At 40.7% G+C, this 17470-nt stretch overlaps 1 protein-coding gene across 1 annotated transcript in view; it reads right to left on the reverse strand.

The window, feature by feature from the left end:
• Nucleotides 1–1720: 1720 nt before the first annotated feature.
• ldb1b (LIM-domain binding 1b) overlaps nt 1721–17470 on the reverse strand; it is a 46205-nt gene continuing 30455 nt past the window's right edge. Inside the window, exons 2-11 of the mRNA XM_054778783.1 lie at nt 13427–13529; nt 9019–9063; nt 8737–8812; nt 8551–8653; nt 6805–6977; nt 6248–6370; nt 6073–6156; nt 4446–4569; nt 4204–4352; nt 1721–1999 (exon numbers count right to left, since the gene is read on the reverse strand). Coding sequence (XP_054634758.1) covers nt 1769–1999; nt 4204–4352; nt 4446–4569; nt 6073–6156; nt 6248–6370; nt 6805–6977; nt 8551–8653; nt 8737–8812; nt 9019–9063; nt 13427–13446 — 1128 coding nt within the window. The 5' untranslated portion in view covers nt 13447–13529 and the 3' untranslated portion in view covers nt 1721–1768. The remainder of the gene's footprint in view (nt 2000–4203; nt 4353–4445; nt 4570–6072; nt 6157–6247; nt 6371–6804; nt 6978–8550; nt 8654–8736; nt 8813–9018; nt 9064–13426; nt 13530–17470) is intronic.

Consider the following 17470-nt stretch of genomic DNA (forward strand, 5'->3'; position numbering starts at 1 on the left):
TTCAAACTCAATTTTAAATGTGTTGAACTTATAGCAAATAGAAATGTACAAAGAGTCGGAATATCCCATGTCACTTGTGATCACGATGTATCCCGGAGGGGCTAAATCCAAAACAGCACGGCTTCTTGATGACCCCTGACCTTTCAGCCATAAAGAATTGTTGCATTTCACGACGACTCTGCTACGAAATACCCTGAATGAACAATGTTTGGCTGGTTTTGGAACATGTTTGGGTGGCTGTTACTCATGAAATCATTTGGAAAAAAAACTTGGTGTGAAAGTCTGTGGTTAGAAAAAAAGATCAGGTTGAAAGCTGCAACACGTCTAATTGTGACAAATGTGGAGGGGGGGGGGGGGATGTATGCAGACATGAAAGTGAATTTCTGACATTTTCTAAATAAATACAGAAGACAAATGAGACACAGGAAAACTTCCTATGGTGCCACTGTACCCCCAGGTTTTGGTAATTTAAATTTACACTACCCTTAAAAGAAAAAAAAAAAAAGAAAAAAAAAAAGAGGAAGATAGAGCTGGGGGGAGGATAGAGGGTCCAAGTTATTTTTCCTCGTTTTCCCTATTTTTTTTTTTTTATACATTAGATCAGGATGGCTTTAGGTATATCTAAGTAAGAATACATCTTATTACAGTCAGACAGAACTTTTCTACTACCTTAAATATACAAGCACAAATACACAAAATTTCAAAAGGAACAGAAAGACAAAATAAAACATCCACACTAAATAATTTCTTTTATAAACACAAAAGTTAAAAACAATATATTTCAGGGGAAGAATAAAAGTCCTGTGTTGCTCCTTGGTCTGTAGCTTTTCAGTATAGGTTAAAAAAAAATAACAAATGAAATAATGAAGTTTAATACAAATAAAAAAAAAAACATTCTAGGGAAATATATACTGTATAAAACCTCTTAAAATGTGTAAGTGTGTATGTTGATGTACGTATGTTCTCTGCTGAAGAGAACTGCTTACACTCTAGTTTACTCAGAGATGGCTCGTGCACCAAGGGACTGAAACACCTTCCATCGGACGTGTGTGTTTGTGTGCGCACGCATGAGTGTGTTTAGCGTGAGTCGACCCATGCATGAGGACTGTAAAAATTCTGATCATTTTTCCATAAACGATTCAAAATTCTGGTCTGCTTGATTTGACCAAGCCACAAGCATGTTTAGGCTGCTACTTTCTCCCAAGTCACCTTTTCCTCACTCACCCACACGTGCACACACAAACAACCAAAGTTTTCTAGTGACTTGATGCATCAGAGCAGCCAAGAATTGAGAGTCGCTTTAGAGGCTGGGCGGACAAGCTGTCCCTAAGCAACTTGCCACCAGAGCTGAGCCACACTGCTTGCTTTGTAGCGTTGTCGAGTTTAGCCTGGGCTGTTTAGGGTGCACACTTCTCTCCTGGATTCAATTCCTACATCTTCATCTTAATTGCCAAGTCACTGAGGAGACAGGACATTTTGAGTATGAAACACGGGAAAAGACCAGACAGGAGCCACATTGCCTATAACTTGGGAAGCCCTGTGGTACTTCCTGTGGCTCCATGGAGCTGGCAGGAGGTCAAACTGAGCTCTGTCAGGCGACGTGTGTTTGAAGAGTCTGAGCTCTAAATGCATGTCGGGGGCTGGTGAGCAAGCGGTTACTCTCATGACTTTTGGCTTGGGGTTAGGGTTGGGGGGGGGGGGGGGGGGGGGGGGGGGGGGCAAGGAAAATGGAGCGAGGGTTCTGTGTTGCGAATGTGGGGCCCCGACTCTATTGCGATGCCTGCGAGGTGGGGTTGTCACTCTTGCTCTCCTGGCTAGAGGGCGCTTTGTTGTTCCACGGCGAGTTGGATCCCAGAGCCGGGGAGTTGTTGAAGCTGTCCTCGTCGTCAATGCCGTTGGCCGCGTCAAACTGTGTGTTCTCCAGCCGCGTGATCAAACGCTCGTCCTCGTCGCCAAACTCCCCTCCCATCAGCGTGGGCTCTCCCACTACCATCACATCCTGCACAGGCCAGACATGTTAAGGGTAGGACATACTCCACTGCCAAAAAGACTACAACTTTGGGCATTGATAACAATACTCCATGTGAGATGAAGTGACCTAACTAAACACTAATAGCATGATATGTACAGTGATGGACTTCTACATCAGGAGGTGGAATATTAGTGGAGTCATGGCCCCTACTCACCACTTCACCTTGAACAGGCTGATTAAAAAGGGTCTAACGGTGTTTCCAATACATTCATTTCACGATGGCGGACCCCACAAATAGATTTTGCCCTCACTTATAAACATTCCAAAAAGAGACTGTCTGTAAATGTAGAACAGGGGTGTCCAAACTACATAAAATATGCATTTAACCGTTTTGTACCTCTTAGTTTAAACACTAAGTGACACTACTGTCTGAACAATGTAGTATCTCTACAAAGAAAGCGATCACAGAATAAAAACTGCCAAGGGTAACCAGAAATGGCGGAACCAAAAAGACACGAGATGGCAAGCTTAAGTGCCTAGGGCGCTATGATTGCCACCTTAACGGAGTTGTGGAATTGGCCAATAAAAACCGAATCTGCTCTTAAATGTGGAATCTTGCAGAAATGGACATGATGTGAATGAAATGCTGTCATCGTGAGGAAAAGGAACATTTTTGTGGGGAAATATTTCCCCAGCGGACTCCTCATTCACAAACACAAATCGGAAACCTCAAATGACAGCTAAGTCCGCGAAATAACTTGGAAAGTCATCTCTTACTTGTGAGCTTGCCTGAGTGGAAATGTGGGTTAGCAGAGCATGTTAGGCCGACTCGGGCTACATGAGTCTGTATATACAATGTGTTTGCGCCGCTTGTTAATAAAGCAATTGGAATTGCATCGCAACTATGTCTTCCTTAACCACAAGCACGAGCATTAAAGTTTGTTGAGGATTTTGTAGCTGTTTGCAGAGGCTGACATCCCATTAGACAAGCTAACCAAGCTACGTCCGTTTATGTCCATCTCTTTTATTCACCGCCACAAAAGGCACACAATCTATGAGGTAAAATAAGTGTAATAAGGACCCTGTATGGGTTGCTTCTTTGTGGCTGTAGTAGACCACATTACTGTCCTTTCACCGGGTGATGACTGAAACCAGGAGAATGGGTGCAGAGTCCGGATGCAGGCTGGTAGGTACCATGACAACATCGTTAGCCTAAACAGAATGGCTTGGCTTTGGTCTAAATAGCTGAGCTAACGTTTTGCACCATCGTTGTTGTTGTGGTGGCAGCAGTAGTGACACTGGTGGCGCAAAAATGCAAATCATTCAATAACTCATACTCTACAGTCATTGCATCGATGCTTAACAGTTACAAACTAATGCACAGTTTTTCATCAGAACATGTTTCTTCAACCTTCATTTAGTCCAGGAGTGTCCAAAGTGCGGTCAGAGGACAAGGCATTATGTAAAGGGAAAAAGCTTGAATGTTGAAGCTGTTTAACAATAACGCAAAGCTTTGCCTTTAATTGCACTGTACATTTTGTTGGACCTTTTTATAAAACATACTAAAAAGAACATATAAAAATTCCAAAGTGGCACAAGCATCCTTTGATGTTTCAGTATGCGACCCTCAGTGGAAAAAGTTTGGACACCCTGATCCTAGCTTCTTAACACAACTCATGCCTGGACTGCCACAGAATAAAACGACGAGTGATCAATGATGCCAACTTAGCGACCGACTTTGTGCTACATTTAGTGACTAATCAGACACCTCTTGTTTCTTATTTTAAAAAAGGGACATGTCTAGCAACGTTTTCTGGTATTATTGGACTCTTAACATGAAAGCCTGTATTGCTCTTGTCAACAAGCTGGCGCTGCTTCTGTGGGCCCCCCACATCAAAATACATTCACGGGCAGTACTGTCTTGCTTGTGACATAAAAAAAAAAAAAGTAGTGACAGCAGAAGTTTATTTGTATTTCTATGCCTATTTGTCATGCTTCTCTTTTTGGCTCCCACAGTGGTCATAAAAATCCCATGCACATGTGGCATGGCCAATTTTGCAAATTAGACAACGGCATCATCTAGTGGCGCCATAATGGACCGCATTACCACAACTAGATTGGAGTCCTGTGGGAAACACCAGGCTAATATGTCATTCACTGGCACACACAATGAACCAACCAAGTTTTTTTAATACCAGTAGTATATATAATGATTACACTGATGTACTTACTGGAACCTGGCTGGACAGTGGGAATCCACTGCCGGGACTCTTCTTTTTGTTATTACTGTTGTTATTAGTTCCTCCTCCTCCGCTAATGGTACTGCCACCTGACATCTTACGCTTCCGTCGCTTGCTTGGGGCCTGTCTTGATGGCTCGGCTACAGAACGGGGGACGGAGGAAGAGTTACGCACAGTGTGGGCATTGTGTAGTGTTTGTATGCATAATGTTTGTATGCTTGCTGGTCACCTACCTGGTGGTGCCACCATCCGCTGCCATTTCTGGAAGAGGCAGGTCTTGAGGCAGTCTCTGGGGCTGAGGCTGTATGTCTTGTGTCGGGACATCAGTTCTTGCATCGGCTCCAGAATCACACACAGCTGGAGCAGAGATCAAATGTGTGTTTAGAGATTGTCAGAGGTCCTACTTTCAAAGATGACAAATAACCTTCATTTTGATGAGGGTGCACGAGTTAATTTCCCTACTTGGCAGCAACCAGCAGAGGGCGCAAATACATAAGCCCAAACTAGTTCACTCTCAAAAGGACAGCAAAATAAATCTTTGTTTAGGTTGACTAATTTCAATGTAAGGAGTTTAAGTAGACTCTTTTGCTTTTCTATCCACCAGTCTCTCCAGCTAATTGTTTTTATGTTTGTTTCTTTTTTAAACAAGGACTAATTGTTGCAAGAGTTGTAATATTTCTTCTTGTGCTTGTGTGTCTTAAGTATCCAAAAGCTATAGACCAAGAATATGTCTTAAAATACCCATGCCTACTTGGTACCTTTACAGCTCAAAGTGGCTGTTTTGTTTTATGTTTGGGGAGTTCATTCTTTCTTCTGTCACGTTTACTTGAGAAAACGCACGCAAGTCTGACTTGTATGAATGTACAGTACAGGCCAAAGGTTTGGGCACACACACACACACACACACACACACACACACACACACACACACACACACACACACACAATACAACCCCATGGTCCCAACCCCATTATTAAGGCAAGAAATTCCACTAAGTAGCCCTGACAAGGCACACCTGTGAAGCGAAAACCATTTCAGGTGACTACCTCATGAAGATCATTGAGAGAACACCAAGGGTTTGCAGCGCTATCTAAAATAGACATTTAGAGTTACTTCACTTGTTTTTGTTAAGTACAGAATTCCAAGTGTTCATTCATAGTTTCATAGTAGTTTTGAGAATCTACAATTTAAACAGTCATTAAAATAAAGAACGCAGTCAATGAGAAGGTGTGTTCAAACTTTAGGCCTGTACTATATTAAATGACAGGTATCTACTCAACATACAAAACTCATTTTGTAGTCCGAACAGTTGTAGTCAAAAACAAAAGTCAATTCCTGTAATGTTCTATAGGTGTATGTTCAAATTAATTCAGTGTTGCCAGATGTCCAATAATTATTGTATTTATAAAATAACTTCACCTCTTTATGATCAATAATTTAAAGAATCCAACCATGTGCAATAATTTGACCTGTTCAATACATATTAAACACAAACAAGATACAAACTTCATTGTGCATGATGTTGGTTGTCTCACATGCCTGTTAACAGCCAGGTGGGGGTGCTGTTCTGCCAGTGGCAGCATTTTCCATGGTGCGGTTAGTTTATTTAAAAGGTAAAACTGCATTACTGCATTAAGCTATACTATACACTGTCTGTGGTCATGTAACAGATGGTCTGGAGCAATGTCAAATCAAGACGTCAATCATGACAATTTTCCTCAAAATATAAACATTTAAATCTGCTGGTACGATAATTTGTCACTTCTCATCTGGCAACACAGAATGAAATATGCAATAAGATTGGAGCAACCACGGAACAACACCAGGTGGAGTTCTAATGTTCTGTATATTTGACTTACTCGGAGGTAGTTTAGAGTAGAGTTTGACAAGCCACATCTTGTAATATTTTTGGACAGCTGGTCCAGCATCTGTGGGTCCTGGGCCTGAGAGTCATAATTGAAAAACAAAATAAATAACAGTCACACATATACACAGTGATAACACATAAAAAAAAAAAAAACGCCATCCACTCACATGCATGGCCAGTATACTGCGAGGGATGAGTTCACGGTGTTGTCTGATGCTGAAGTGCCACGTTTTTATCCTCATCATGTCATCAAACATGAATTCCAGGTACAATCGTCCCTCCACACACACCTACAAGAGTTCAGACAATTGGGGTCAGGATATAACAGTTATGACCACATGCGTACTGACTGCATCTCACCCAGCTTGTTATTTTATTGATTCTTGATATTGATTATTACGGTAAAAGGACCAATAACTAGTACACATAGCAATGTCTATAAAGTTGGATGACACTGGTGTGAAAGAACTTTGGAGCCTTGTAACCAACATTTTGTATGAAGGGACAAAAATTCCCCACAGCAATTTAAAAATCTTCCCATTATCAGCACGTATACTACTGTGCAGGTGTCCCAATACTTATTTCCATTTAGTGTGTGTCAGCAAAGGATGGGGAGTTTACAGTCCTGACTGACAATGAAAAAGTCTGACTTGAAGTAAAGTTTGTAAGGTATGATCCACTCTTAGCAGACTCACACAAAGCGAAAACACAGACACACACTCACTTGTGTGAACATTGGCTTTCCATTCTGGGAGACCATGGTGCACTGATCACAGTCAAGGGAGACAAAGTTGTTGTGGAATGATTCCTTGGGATGTTTCAGCACATAATAGAGTTCAGTGGCACCACCTTCAAATATACTCCGGAAGTACCTTGGAATCAACGTACGACCAATTGCTTGATGAAATGAAAGGAAAGGGAAAAAAAGGGGTTAGCATATAAAGATGGTTTGATTATACAGCTGATTTGTGAGTCAGTTCATATGGCCAGGGTTCCTATGAATTTGACATTTAAAAATTCCGTACTTTCTCCAAGACTCAGTAAACAGATGTGTATCCTTAGAGCTGCAACAACTGATCAATGAACCGATGATTCATCGATTATCCAATTAATCGGCAACTATTTTGGTACAGTAATCCCTCGTTTATCACGGTTACTTGGTTCCAGAACAGAACCAGACCAGACTGAATATTAGACTATAGAAAACTTGCTTATGGCCTTCTAAATACATCATCACCATAGTCATTTTTACACTCATTTTACGCAATAAAGTAGGCATAACACAAAATAAGACATAAATAAGTAGGAATATTCCAATCCGATATTGATATCAGGGATTACTGTGTCTGCTGTGAAATAATTCAAATCTGCAATAAAAGCCTGTTCCGTCGATCAAGTCTGGTGCTTGTGTGTCTCACTGAACATGACAGTAACATTACATTACATGACACCTCGTGACCAGTGTAGGAGACTACATATGGTCTTTGGAAGGTGTCTTCTGGATGTCTTATATTTGTATTGTAATTCATTTAGTCATTTTTATGCTTGAAAGTGCTTTGAAATTTTAAAGTGAAAAAAATACTTGTAAAATTTGCTTAAATATGCTTCTTTTTTTTTCCTCCCAAAAAATAAGCTGAATCAACCACAAAACAACATGATTTAATTATTCATACATTTTTGAAAAACCATGATAAACTGAAGCCGCAAAATTCAAAGCACAAAGTGGCAAGGGGCGACAGTATTCAATCAAATAGGTTTTTGATTTTAAAATGTGAATATCCTCTGCTTTCAGTTGCTTTCTGCTTTTTTACATTTCTTTAGCCACCCGTAAAAGCAGACCTATTAGCTTTGTGTTTTAGGCAAAACAAAGATATTCACACACACTTTTGACATTGAAAAACAGATGTTGCAGACCAAACAACTGTTTGTGTTTGGTTCATATTGATTTGGTCCGTCTAGGGCCTAACCGATTACTCAATTAATCAAAACGTTGTTTATTCTCAGATAAATCAATTAAGAAAATAATTATTAGTTGTAGCTGTAGTATCATGTAAAGTTATGGTATTAATACTTTGTTTTCATTATTCTGAATATGTCTGTCAATACTGTATGTCACCGTATAATTTTTGGATTAGATTTTACATTCAATTATAGCTAGGTAATGTAGCTCATACAAAGGGTTAGAGAAAGATAAGAGCAAAGGGCTGGCCTTTCATCTTGTCAATCTTCCCAAATGTTTTCCGGGACCACTCTGTGCTCTCACACAAACATCTTAGCTTCCCTAAGAAGCGCCTTAGAAAAACAGATGGTTCCTTTTTTTGTTGTTGTTATTCATAATTTTATCGTTTAGAAAACTGAACCATGGTAACAGTCTTAGAAACAAATAGTTTCCAAAAGTTTCCAGATCTGAAATTTTATAAAAATCAAATTCCATACTTTCGTAGGAACCCTGTATGGTATGGTTTCTTACTATAACGCTTAGGTCCATCCTCCAGACAGAAAGTAATGGTCAACATGGCGTCATCTTCAAAAAACTCTGTAGTAAATGCATCCCACCAGAGGTTATCACACTCCTAGAGTTTGGAGAAGGGATAAATATGATGTTACCATATACAGTTCTTGTGTTGTGGGAATGAGCACGGTAGAGTTTACAAACCTCTGTCCAGTTCTGTAGCCGTTTGTTTAGTTCAAATATTCTGTAGTCTGTCTGGTTGCCATATGGCGTATGCCTCCTACACCATAAAACAGGAAGAGAAAACAAAAGGAAGAGGAAAGCAGTTGAGAACAGTTGGCTTGTAGTAGTAAAACAGAAGGGAAATTCTGAGCTTCGATACTTTCAGGGCTGTTTAGCGACCTAATTTACTCTGGTCAGACTTAATGCTCAATTGAATGCGAGATGAGACCGCAAAATTATCTATAGAGATTAATATTCTCTTACCCAATGCCTGGTTCCAGGTATGTGGGAGGATACATTGGGGTTGGACTGGAGAAGCAAGAAACAGATCTGTTTAATCACATATTGTGCCACTAATCCAGAACACAAGAAACTCTGTCAGACAAAGGATAGGACCATGAATACTGCACATACACACAACACAAATGATTCTATACCAACATGTAGCTTTACTTAACTGAATGAGCATCAGGTGCTACAATCAAACAACCAACACTTGCCTCAATAACACAAAGCCTCAAGTAAAACATTTGCAGTTTTACTCAAATATGTTATTCTGTCTTTAATGAAAATCAAGCCATACTTTTACTTTCTAACATTATGCTAATACAGTAGATCCCCAAGACTGCATTACTTTACTGCACAGATTACCGAAGCATTTTGTTTGATGAGGTCTGTGATACAGGCCAACTCAATACTTTTTTCCAAACAGTTGCAAGGGCCACAAAAAATGATGTGGTGGGCCACATTTGGCCAACAGGCCTTGAGTTTGACACCTGTGCTTTAGATATCTTTTTCAAAAGGGCGACTCGCAACAAATCTAGCATCTTTTTCTGGTATATTACTAGGAGACCTATGTCTTTGGAGACCAACCCCCAATTAAAAATTGCGTTTGTGACATTAAATAAACGCGATAGAAGAAAGTTCATTTGTAATACTAAACATATTTGATGTGATGATTCGACGATGGCGTGATCTAGCTCCCCTCCACACCACCACACATACATTGCAGTCCTGTGGGAAGCACTGCGCACCCATACTCTAAATCAGGGGTCTTCAATTAAAATTGAGTAAGGTTCGCTTATGCAGCAAATTTTTTCAAATCGAAGGTCCGAACCTCATTTTGCTTTAAATTGCATCGAGCAGACTAGCGCATAGGAACATGAAATGTAATGAAACCCTGCACAACTCCCTATTGTTTCAAAACAACACATTTATCTTGGCACCTAACATTGCGTTTAAAAGAAAACAGGACCAGATGTCACATAAATAATAAAAGGTTTACCTGTACAAAGAATCCAATAAATAAAATAACAAATAATAATTGAATGAGCGTAACTTTAAAATTAAAGCTGCTACAGGACATCCTTTGTTAAAGTTTTAGATTTTCTTGTTGAGGGGGACATTGGGATTTGCCTGAATTTGTCACAATTACTCTTTTGATTTACCTTTGAGTAAGGCCTCTGAAGCAGAAGAACGCGCTTGTGTTTTGTCCCAACATCCACACAATCAAGTAAGGTAAGGGATAAATGGTCTCACTTGTATAGCGCTTTTCCACCTCCAAGGCAGTCAAAGAGCTTTGACACTGCGAGCACATTTACCTACTGATGACGCAGCATCAGCAGCAACAGTATCTTGCCGAAGGACACTTACACTTCGACATGATCCTCCCGTGAGGGATCGAACCCGCAGGTTAGGAGACGACCACTCTACCACCTGAGCCATGCCGTGAACACTCATTTGCACGTTGCTGTGCTGTAAATGAATGTGTTATCATCTCGTAGCTTTTTCATACTGGGCTATAAACTACATAATTATCCACACTCTCACATTAGACTTCAGTGGACACTTCCCCTTGAATGATTTGTTTTGTCTTGTAATGGCGTGTCACATTCCCACTTTTGATCAGCGCTACAGTTTCAGGGCATATGAGACACAATGGTTTGGCATTGGATTCTAGAAAAATTAACATATCGATTCATCCATTCACATTGAAATGTTCTGTTTTCTCTATCAACTTTTCTTAGTTTGAAGCAAGCCATGGTTGTCTCATTCACATCTCGGGAAGTAAAACAATTTCACTGGCTCATTTTCAGTGACGTCACCGCGTTTGCCATCAGGTAACCGTAATAACCAAAGTCATTACGGCCAAAATCTGCCACTGCAATCTATCCACTAGCATGATTATGTGTTAATATTATATTTGAGTTATTAAGCGCATTTTACATTGTTTTACACATTTAAGAAACAATTACAGGCATACATAGCATTTATTTATTTACGTATTTTATTTATTTATTTTTTTGTCCTTGTCTTGTCTTTTTTTTTGTCCCCCTCTTGTCCCCGCACACCCCCCTCTGTTTTCTTTTCTCTTCTTCTCTGTCCCCTCCTGCTCTGGTCCGGCCGCTCCAAATTTGCATAATAACGTGCATCCAAGTCAAATAAATTCTGTATAACAGGGGAAGTGTATATTAGACTTCTCCCTGGCAGAGTAAATCTGTTGAGCACTTGAGGCCATTTAGATCTACAATTGTATCTGCCTTAAAGGCTGGACAGGACAGGGAAGAAAAAAAAACAAAAAACATAGCATTTATACTTATAAATACGGTTTGTATACTAACAAAACGTGCAGTTACACAAATATCACGTCAAGACATTACTTGCTGGGAAATTTTTGAGCAAAAAACAGCGCCCTCTGCTGGATTCATACCTGCAGCACTCTCTTTCACCTGAAGTAACGCCATCAATCCACTTTCTATTTAAGTTACCATAAAAAAATTACAATTTAAGGCCGAGGTAAGAAATCCGTGGCTATGCAGGGTCACGAATAGGCAGGGATCTACTGTATTAAACTATAACAACTGCTTTCTACCAAAGGCTGAGATTGTGCTCTGCTGAGAGTGGAATTACCACCCATGTGAAATATTTCTCCCAGAGAAGTGATCACAGGTTGGCAAGGCTACAGGATTTCCCTAATCCCGAGTATTTCACACTTCACCAGTAGACAATTCTGCAGCATGCACTTCTTCTCCGGGGAGGTATCTGTTAACAGTCCACTTCCATCAAACATCTTTCATCTGTCAAAACCAACGGATGGTTTTCAAGTCTTCACAGAAAACATTAACATGACTTCTGCGTCACTCGTCAATGCGTCCTGTTGGGCCCGTCCAAGCCCACATTCAGTATAGGTGTTGAATACTACAAGTCTGACCTTCATGAAAATAAACTTAGAGCAACAGACTGAAGGGAGTGATATAAATCCCTTAGGCGCCAGAGTTTTTTTTAAAGAAAATAGTTTTGATATTACTATTTCAAAAGGTTGTAGCTTGAAAATGGTTAGAGATAAAGGTATACCGTAAATGAGAAAAATCATCAGTATAACCCAAAGTTTGTGATGAGTACATTCACTCATCTAATTTGCATATTATGACCTTACCAGGCTCAGGATTTGTCAGATCCTGTCTCCACTAAACCCAAAAGGCTCATTAAAATGTCTGATCCACTTGTGATACTCATCTCTCAAGCAAACCCAGCCATCATCATCGTCATTTACAGCGGGATCTTGAACACCACTGCTGCCTCCACCACTATTAGTAGTGCATTTTCTGCTGCAGATTATACCGTGTCCGCCGCCATTACCGTGTTTTCTTACATTCCCGCTACCCCCCTCACCATTAGCAGTGTTTTGACCACCACTGCTACACCCACCACGTTCCCTTTGGCCACTCCGAAGACGGTGAAGCAAAGCATCGTTCCAGTATGTGCTGCTTGTGGACTGTCATGTCGAGCAGACTCGTTGCCGCCAAGCACACGGCGGTTTAAACTCTATAAACTCGTAAACTTTGCATAGAAACACGCCCACAAATGTAGCTCAGATTGAAGTTACAGATGTCCGCCATCTCCTAGAGTAAAGTAGTCACAACATGAGACACCATATACACAGCTATGGCTTGTTAAATTCAGCAGTGTCACTTGTCGCAATTTTGCAACTTTGGCGCTTAAAGGGTTAAGATCTAGTGTTTATGGAATGGTATGGTGACAATGTTAATAATAAAAGCCAATGCAGATGACAGGATGGACACAACACTCACCGTTCTACAGGTCACATTTTACAAATGGTCTAAAAGTAATTGAGAAACCCAGGAGACATTTTAGCCTCTAAAACCTCCATAGCATCTCACTTGAGCATTTTGACTGATGATTTGTGAACCTATCAAGCATCAAGCAAACAGTAGTTCAAATTTACACAAATCATGAGCTGTTCAATAATTACAGTGCCATTTTCCCAAACCAATATCTTATAACGAGACATCCGTCTCAGAATCACTGGGACAAATCAAAATGAGTCCTGCAATTTTTTGGATTCTGACTCAAATAGTGCCATTTGAAGCTAATGTATTTTTGTTGCCCTTCCCTCTACAGTACACTTGCACGCACGCGCACACAGCAAAAAACAACAATTAGGGCAGGATTAATCTGATCAATACGCCACTTGCATGGACCCAGGAGTTCACAACATTTAGTGAGAGCCCATCTCCCAAAGTAGGAGAAGCGAGTTAACCCCAACTAGCCAAGTTTGCATGTAGGCTAGCAACGTTAGCTAGAATAACACTAATAGAAATGTAAAAAAGGATTTCAATCATGGAAATAGTAGATACTGTATAAAACTCACCCCACGTCTCTGTCCAGCATGGTGCCGGGATGGAAAGGGGGAAAAGTGCTACCGTTGGGAGGCTCCTTGGGGGAGTACAGCTTGAACGACTTGGAGGAACAGCCTGGATAAGAAACAAGACAGCAATTAGAAATTAAAGGTTGTTTTCATTTAGTGTGTTTGAGGACCAAAGGCTAATTTAAAGTGGTTGTATTTTAGCCTGCCAAATAGTACGTTGAAAACACTGCTGAAGTGGCACCTATATCAGTTCAACGTGTATTTATTTGTGGCGACGCACCACAACTACACAACTCTGCTTCTGAGCACACATCATACACAGACGTAACGTGGACCGGCCCTGCACCCTGCCCGGACTCGACCCAGCATCCACACATCGCCACTGATTAACAGTCAAGTCAATCAGTGCTGCCCAGTGAGCCAAAAACCCCGGGCTGTCAACCCACTGTCCAGCTCAGCTCTTAAGGTGTACACAACATACTATCACACAGCCACACTAGCTGACATCTGTTACACACATACCACAGCTGACTTGGTCGGACATTATAACGCATCTGTTCATCCATATAGTGATATATTAGATGTACAACAGCGCACATGGAGCTCACCAAACATGAATTTTTTAAAAAATCACTTGTGCGTGTTATAGTACAGCGCACGTGTCTGCCGCTGAATTAAATGAAGCCAACACCCATAAATATATAACTTCATGTTTGGCTGTAAATAAGGATTAGCGAGTATACCACTATCTGTTCATGTATACGCATCTGTACTCGGAATGGGCGGGGTATAAACGGGTGAAGTGGGCGTGGTTTAAACTGAAATGGGTGGGGCTTAAATCAGTACATTATCTTAAGTCTGAAATTGATACGGGCTGATCAGAAGGTGCTGTGTTTGTTTATTATTCAGCTGTATGTGTACTGTGTATGTGTGTGTGATCTGTAAGACTTCATTTAATTATTTTCTAATGATCTGTGTGAAGTTGGTGATTCATGTGAACATCCAGTGATGGCAAACAGGGAAATAATCTGTCAGCCTTGTTCACTGTAGTTTTCTCAAAAGCACCGCGTTGAGTACTACGAGCCAAGTTTTCCAACGGACTTCTCACCACCAACCAAATTGGAAGCAAACCGACGGAAAAAAGAAAAAAAAAAAAACAGTGACCAACACGACCAGCCGTTTTCAACTCTGTCTTGTCAAATGCACCGTGTACTCCTCTCTCTGGCTGTAGGGAGTCTGTCTAGGGAGGGGCGGTCCAGTGTGTGTGACTGGCCAATTACAGAGCGTGAAGAACAAATACATCAGTAGTTACCCAATGAGGATTTTCCTTCATCACGATTACAGAAAATGATGAGCTGTACTCGTTTCATGCTCGTACTCTGCAAAAATGCATTATCCGTAACGAATACTTGTTTTAGACGAGTGTCCGGCTCATCCCTAGCAAATAAGGTTTAAAAACATGGAGATAATGTCGCACATTTGTTATGATACAAACCAAAATGTTTTACCCATCCACACAAACACCGTCCAATTATGCAAATTAGACGACCCCCCCCCCCCCCCCCCCCAAACACATCCAGTCTATAACGGGTTTCCTGTTGCTCCATCTTCTCAGTAACAAAATCCACAACTAACGCTCAAATACCCACACAATGCTCACACGGCTCAACAACAAGTCTCTCACACGTCTCATCCCCCTGTATTACTCTAATTGGCCAGCTCTCTAAAGGCTATCCAAGCGTCGCAGTCTCCAGGTCATGACCCCAGCCGTTACCATGGCGAAGCCCCGCCTCATAAATGACCCTGTCTTGTCCACACAAAATAAACACTCGAGGGTGTATGTGCCAAACTGATTTTCAAGCTTAGGGAATCAGCAGGTGCACATGCTGCCTTCCCTCTAATTACAAAATAAAAAGCCATACATTTATATCGATGTCTTTTAGCTTTACCCGTCAGAGGTCGCCACAGCGAGTCAACCGCATGACTTGATTTGGCTTCATTTTTACACCGGATGCCCTTCCTGACACGACCCTGCCATTTATCCGCGCTTGGGACGGACACAGGACACCTTCCATGACTGGTGTTTCATGTTCCTAAAAATGTATTTTGACACTCTAACACAAACCAAGAGGTCGTCATCAAACCAAACGCCTCCTTCACTCACAGTGCAACCAAAATAAGTAACACGTGGAACACACAATGGAACTGCACCACGTGGACTATGCGGGTATCGAAATAAAGGCTTTCACACTATTACAGCCGTCCCTCTATCACGGTTTTTCTAAATATACAAATTAATAAATCAGAGCTCTTTCATGGTTGACTACAATTTTTCAAAGCAAATTTTACATATGTCTACATTTTTAAGCATAAAAATGGCTATATGAACATACAAATTCATTCAGAAGACACACTCAAATACTACATTATATGTAGCATTCTACACTGGCCACTAGGTGTCAGTAATGTTACACTGATGAGACAATAGCCACTGCAGGAAATACTGAGTGTGACTCTCCCAATGATAACATATGTGAGTCTATATAGTGTCTTATTTAGGTCTTAAATAGCTCGTTTTCTGTCTTTTATGTCTATATTGGGTAATACGAGTGTACGGTTGACTATAGGGGTGTTATTTCATGTCTAGAGGGCTCTAATGGTGTTAAAAACCGTATTTAGAAGGCTGTAAACAGGTTTTCTATGCTCTACCTACGAAAATATTCCATTTATAAATTCACAGAAATTCACTTATCACGGTTTCAGGTCTGGAACCAATTGACCGCAGTAACCAAGGGATGTCTGTGTACATTGTAAACATTACATATACTGCCTGTTGAAGAAATGTGCATATGGGCTTCCCAGCATACCTTTCGGTTTATAAATTTGTATCGTTTTCCACGAATATTATTTTTGGTTGCACCCCGAGTTTGTGATGTGCGAGTCTAAATATCAAGCTGATTCCCTGCATATCAAGAACACTTTGTCAATCAAGTTGAAGTTCGGCAGTTTGCGGCTACTTTCTGTGCAACTTAAGCTCATGTAGGGCAAATAAGATGGGTTTTCTGCCAATAAACAGCTTAATTCTCGCGATTACAAGCACAAAATGCCGGATTTCCAACTAATAATCAAGTAATGTTTTTCGAAAACACGCAAGGATCCACTGTATTAAAAAAAACAAAACAAGAAATATAGATACAGATGGGTGACTTAATTAAAAGACGACTTGCACGACGAAAGGGACACAGTATGTAGTGCATAACAAGGGATTGGCTGTTCGGTTTGTGTTGTGTCAGGACTCAAAACAAGTTTTACAACTTCAAGCAAAAAACCAACAACTACGCTTTCACTTGGTTGTACACAGGAGGGGGGAGGAAAAACAACACAAATGGAGTTGATAAATAAATAAATAATCGATGGTTATGTGTCCATTAGATGGTGAGAGCTCCATTAGCTCATCTCCTCCCCTGTTAGCGGTTAATGACAGGCAGTCACAATCACATCAGCAGGATTCCACTTCCTCCATTGGGAATTTGCTCATCTCTGTCGAACATGCAGACTCTGTACTGTACAAACAACTCATCTTCGAACATGCACAGTACCCTTCCAGTATCCAGGCTCAAAACACGACGTCGCAAAGTCGAAAGTTAAGAAGCCAAGTCTGCACATCACAGACACTAATATACATAGCATCAGCTCGATATAATATACTGTAGTTGCTTTGGCGGTGTAGTTTGACTGGCATACACATCATAGTCAGCTAGCACCTAAACACTTACACAATCATCAACTTTTCTTAAATACACAAGATACTGTGAACCTGGTGGTTTGTTTGAGTTAAAAGTTATTAAACGTTTTAATGATATATATGGATGTATCGCTTCTAAATCCGTCCACACACATTTTACGACGGGTCTGGGGTTACAATGGCAATTAGAAAGGCACCAAGCGCGTAATGCTAACCACTAGCAGTTAGCTAGGCCGAAATGTTAGCTTTACATATTTGGGCAAGAAGTAAAGATGTAACCACATGTGAGAGAAAACTATATC

Source organism: Dunckerocampus dactyliophorus, chromosome 6 (genome assembly GCF_027744805.1).
Source record: "Dunckerocampus dactyliophorus isolate RoL2022-P2 chromosome 6, RoL_Ddac_1.1, whole genome shotgun sequence".
NCBI lineage: Eukaryota > Metazoa > Chordata > Actinopteri > Syngnathiformes > Syngnathidae > Dunckerocampus > Dunckerocampus dactyliophorus.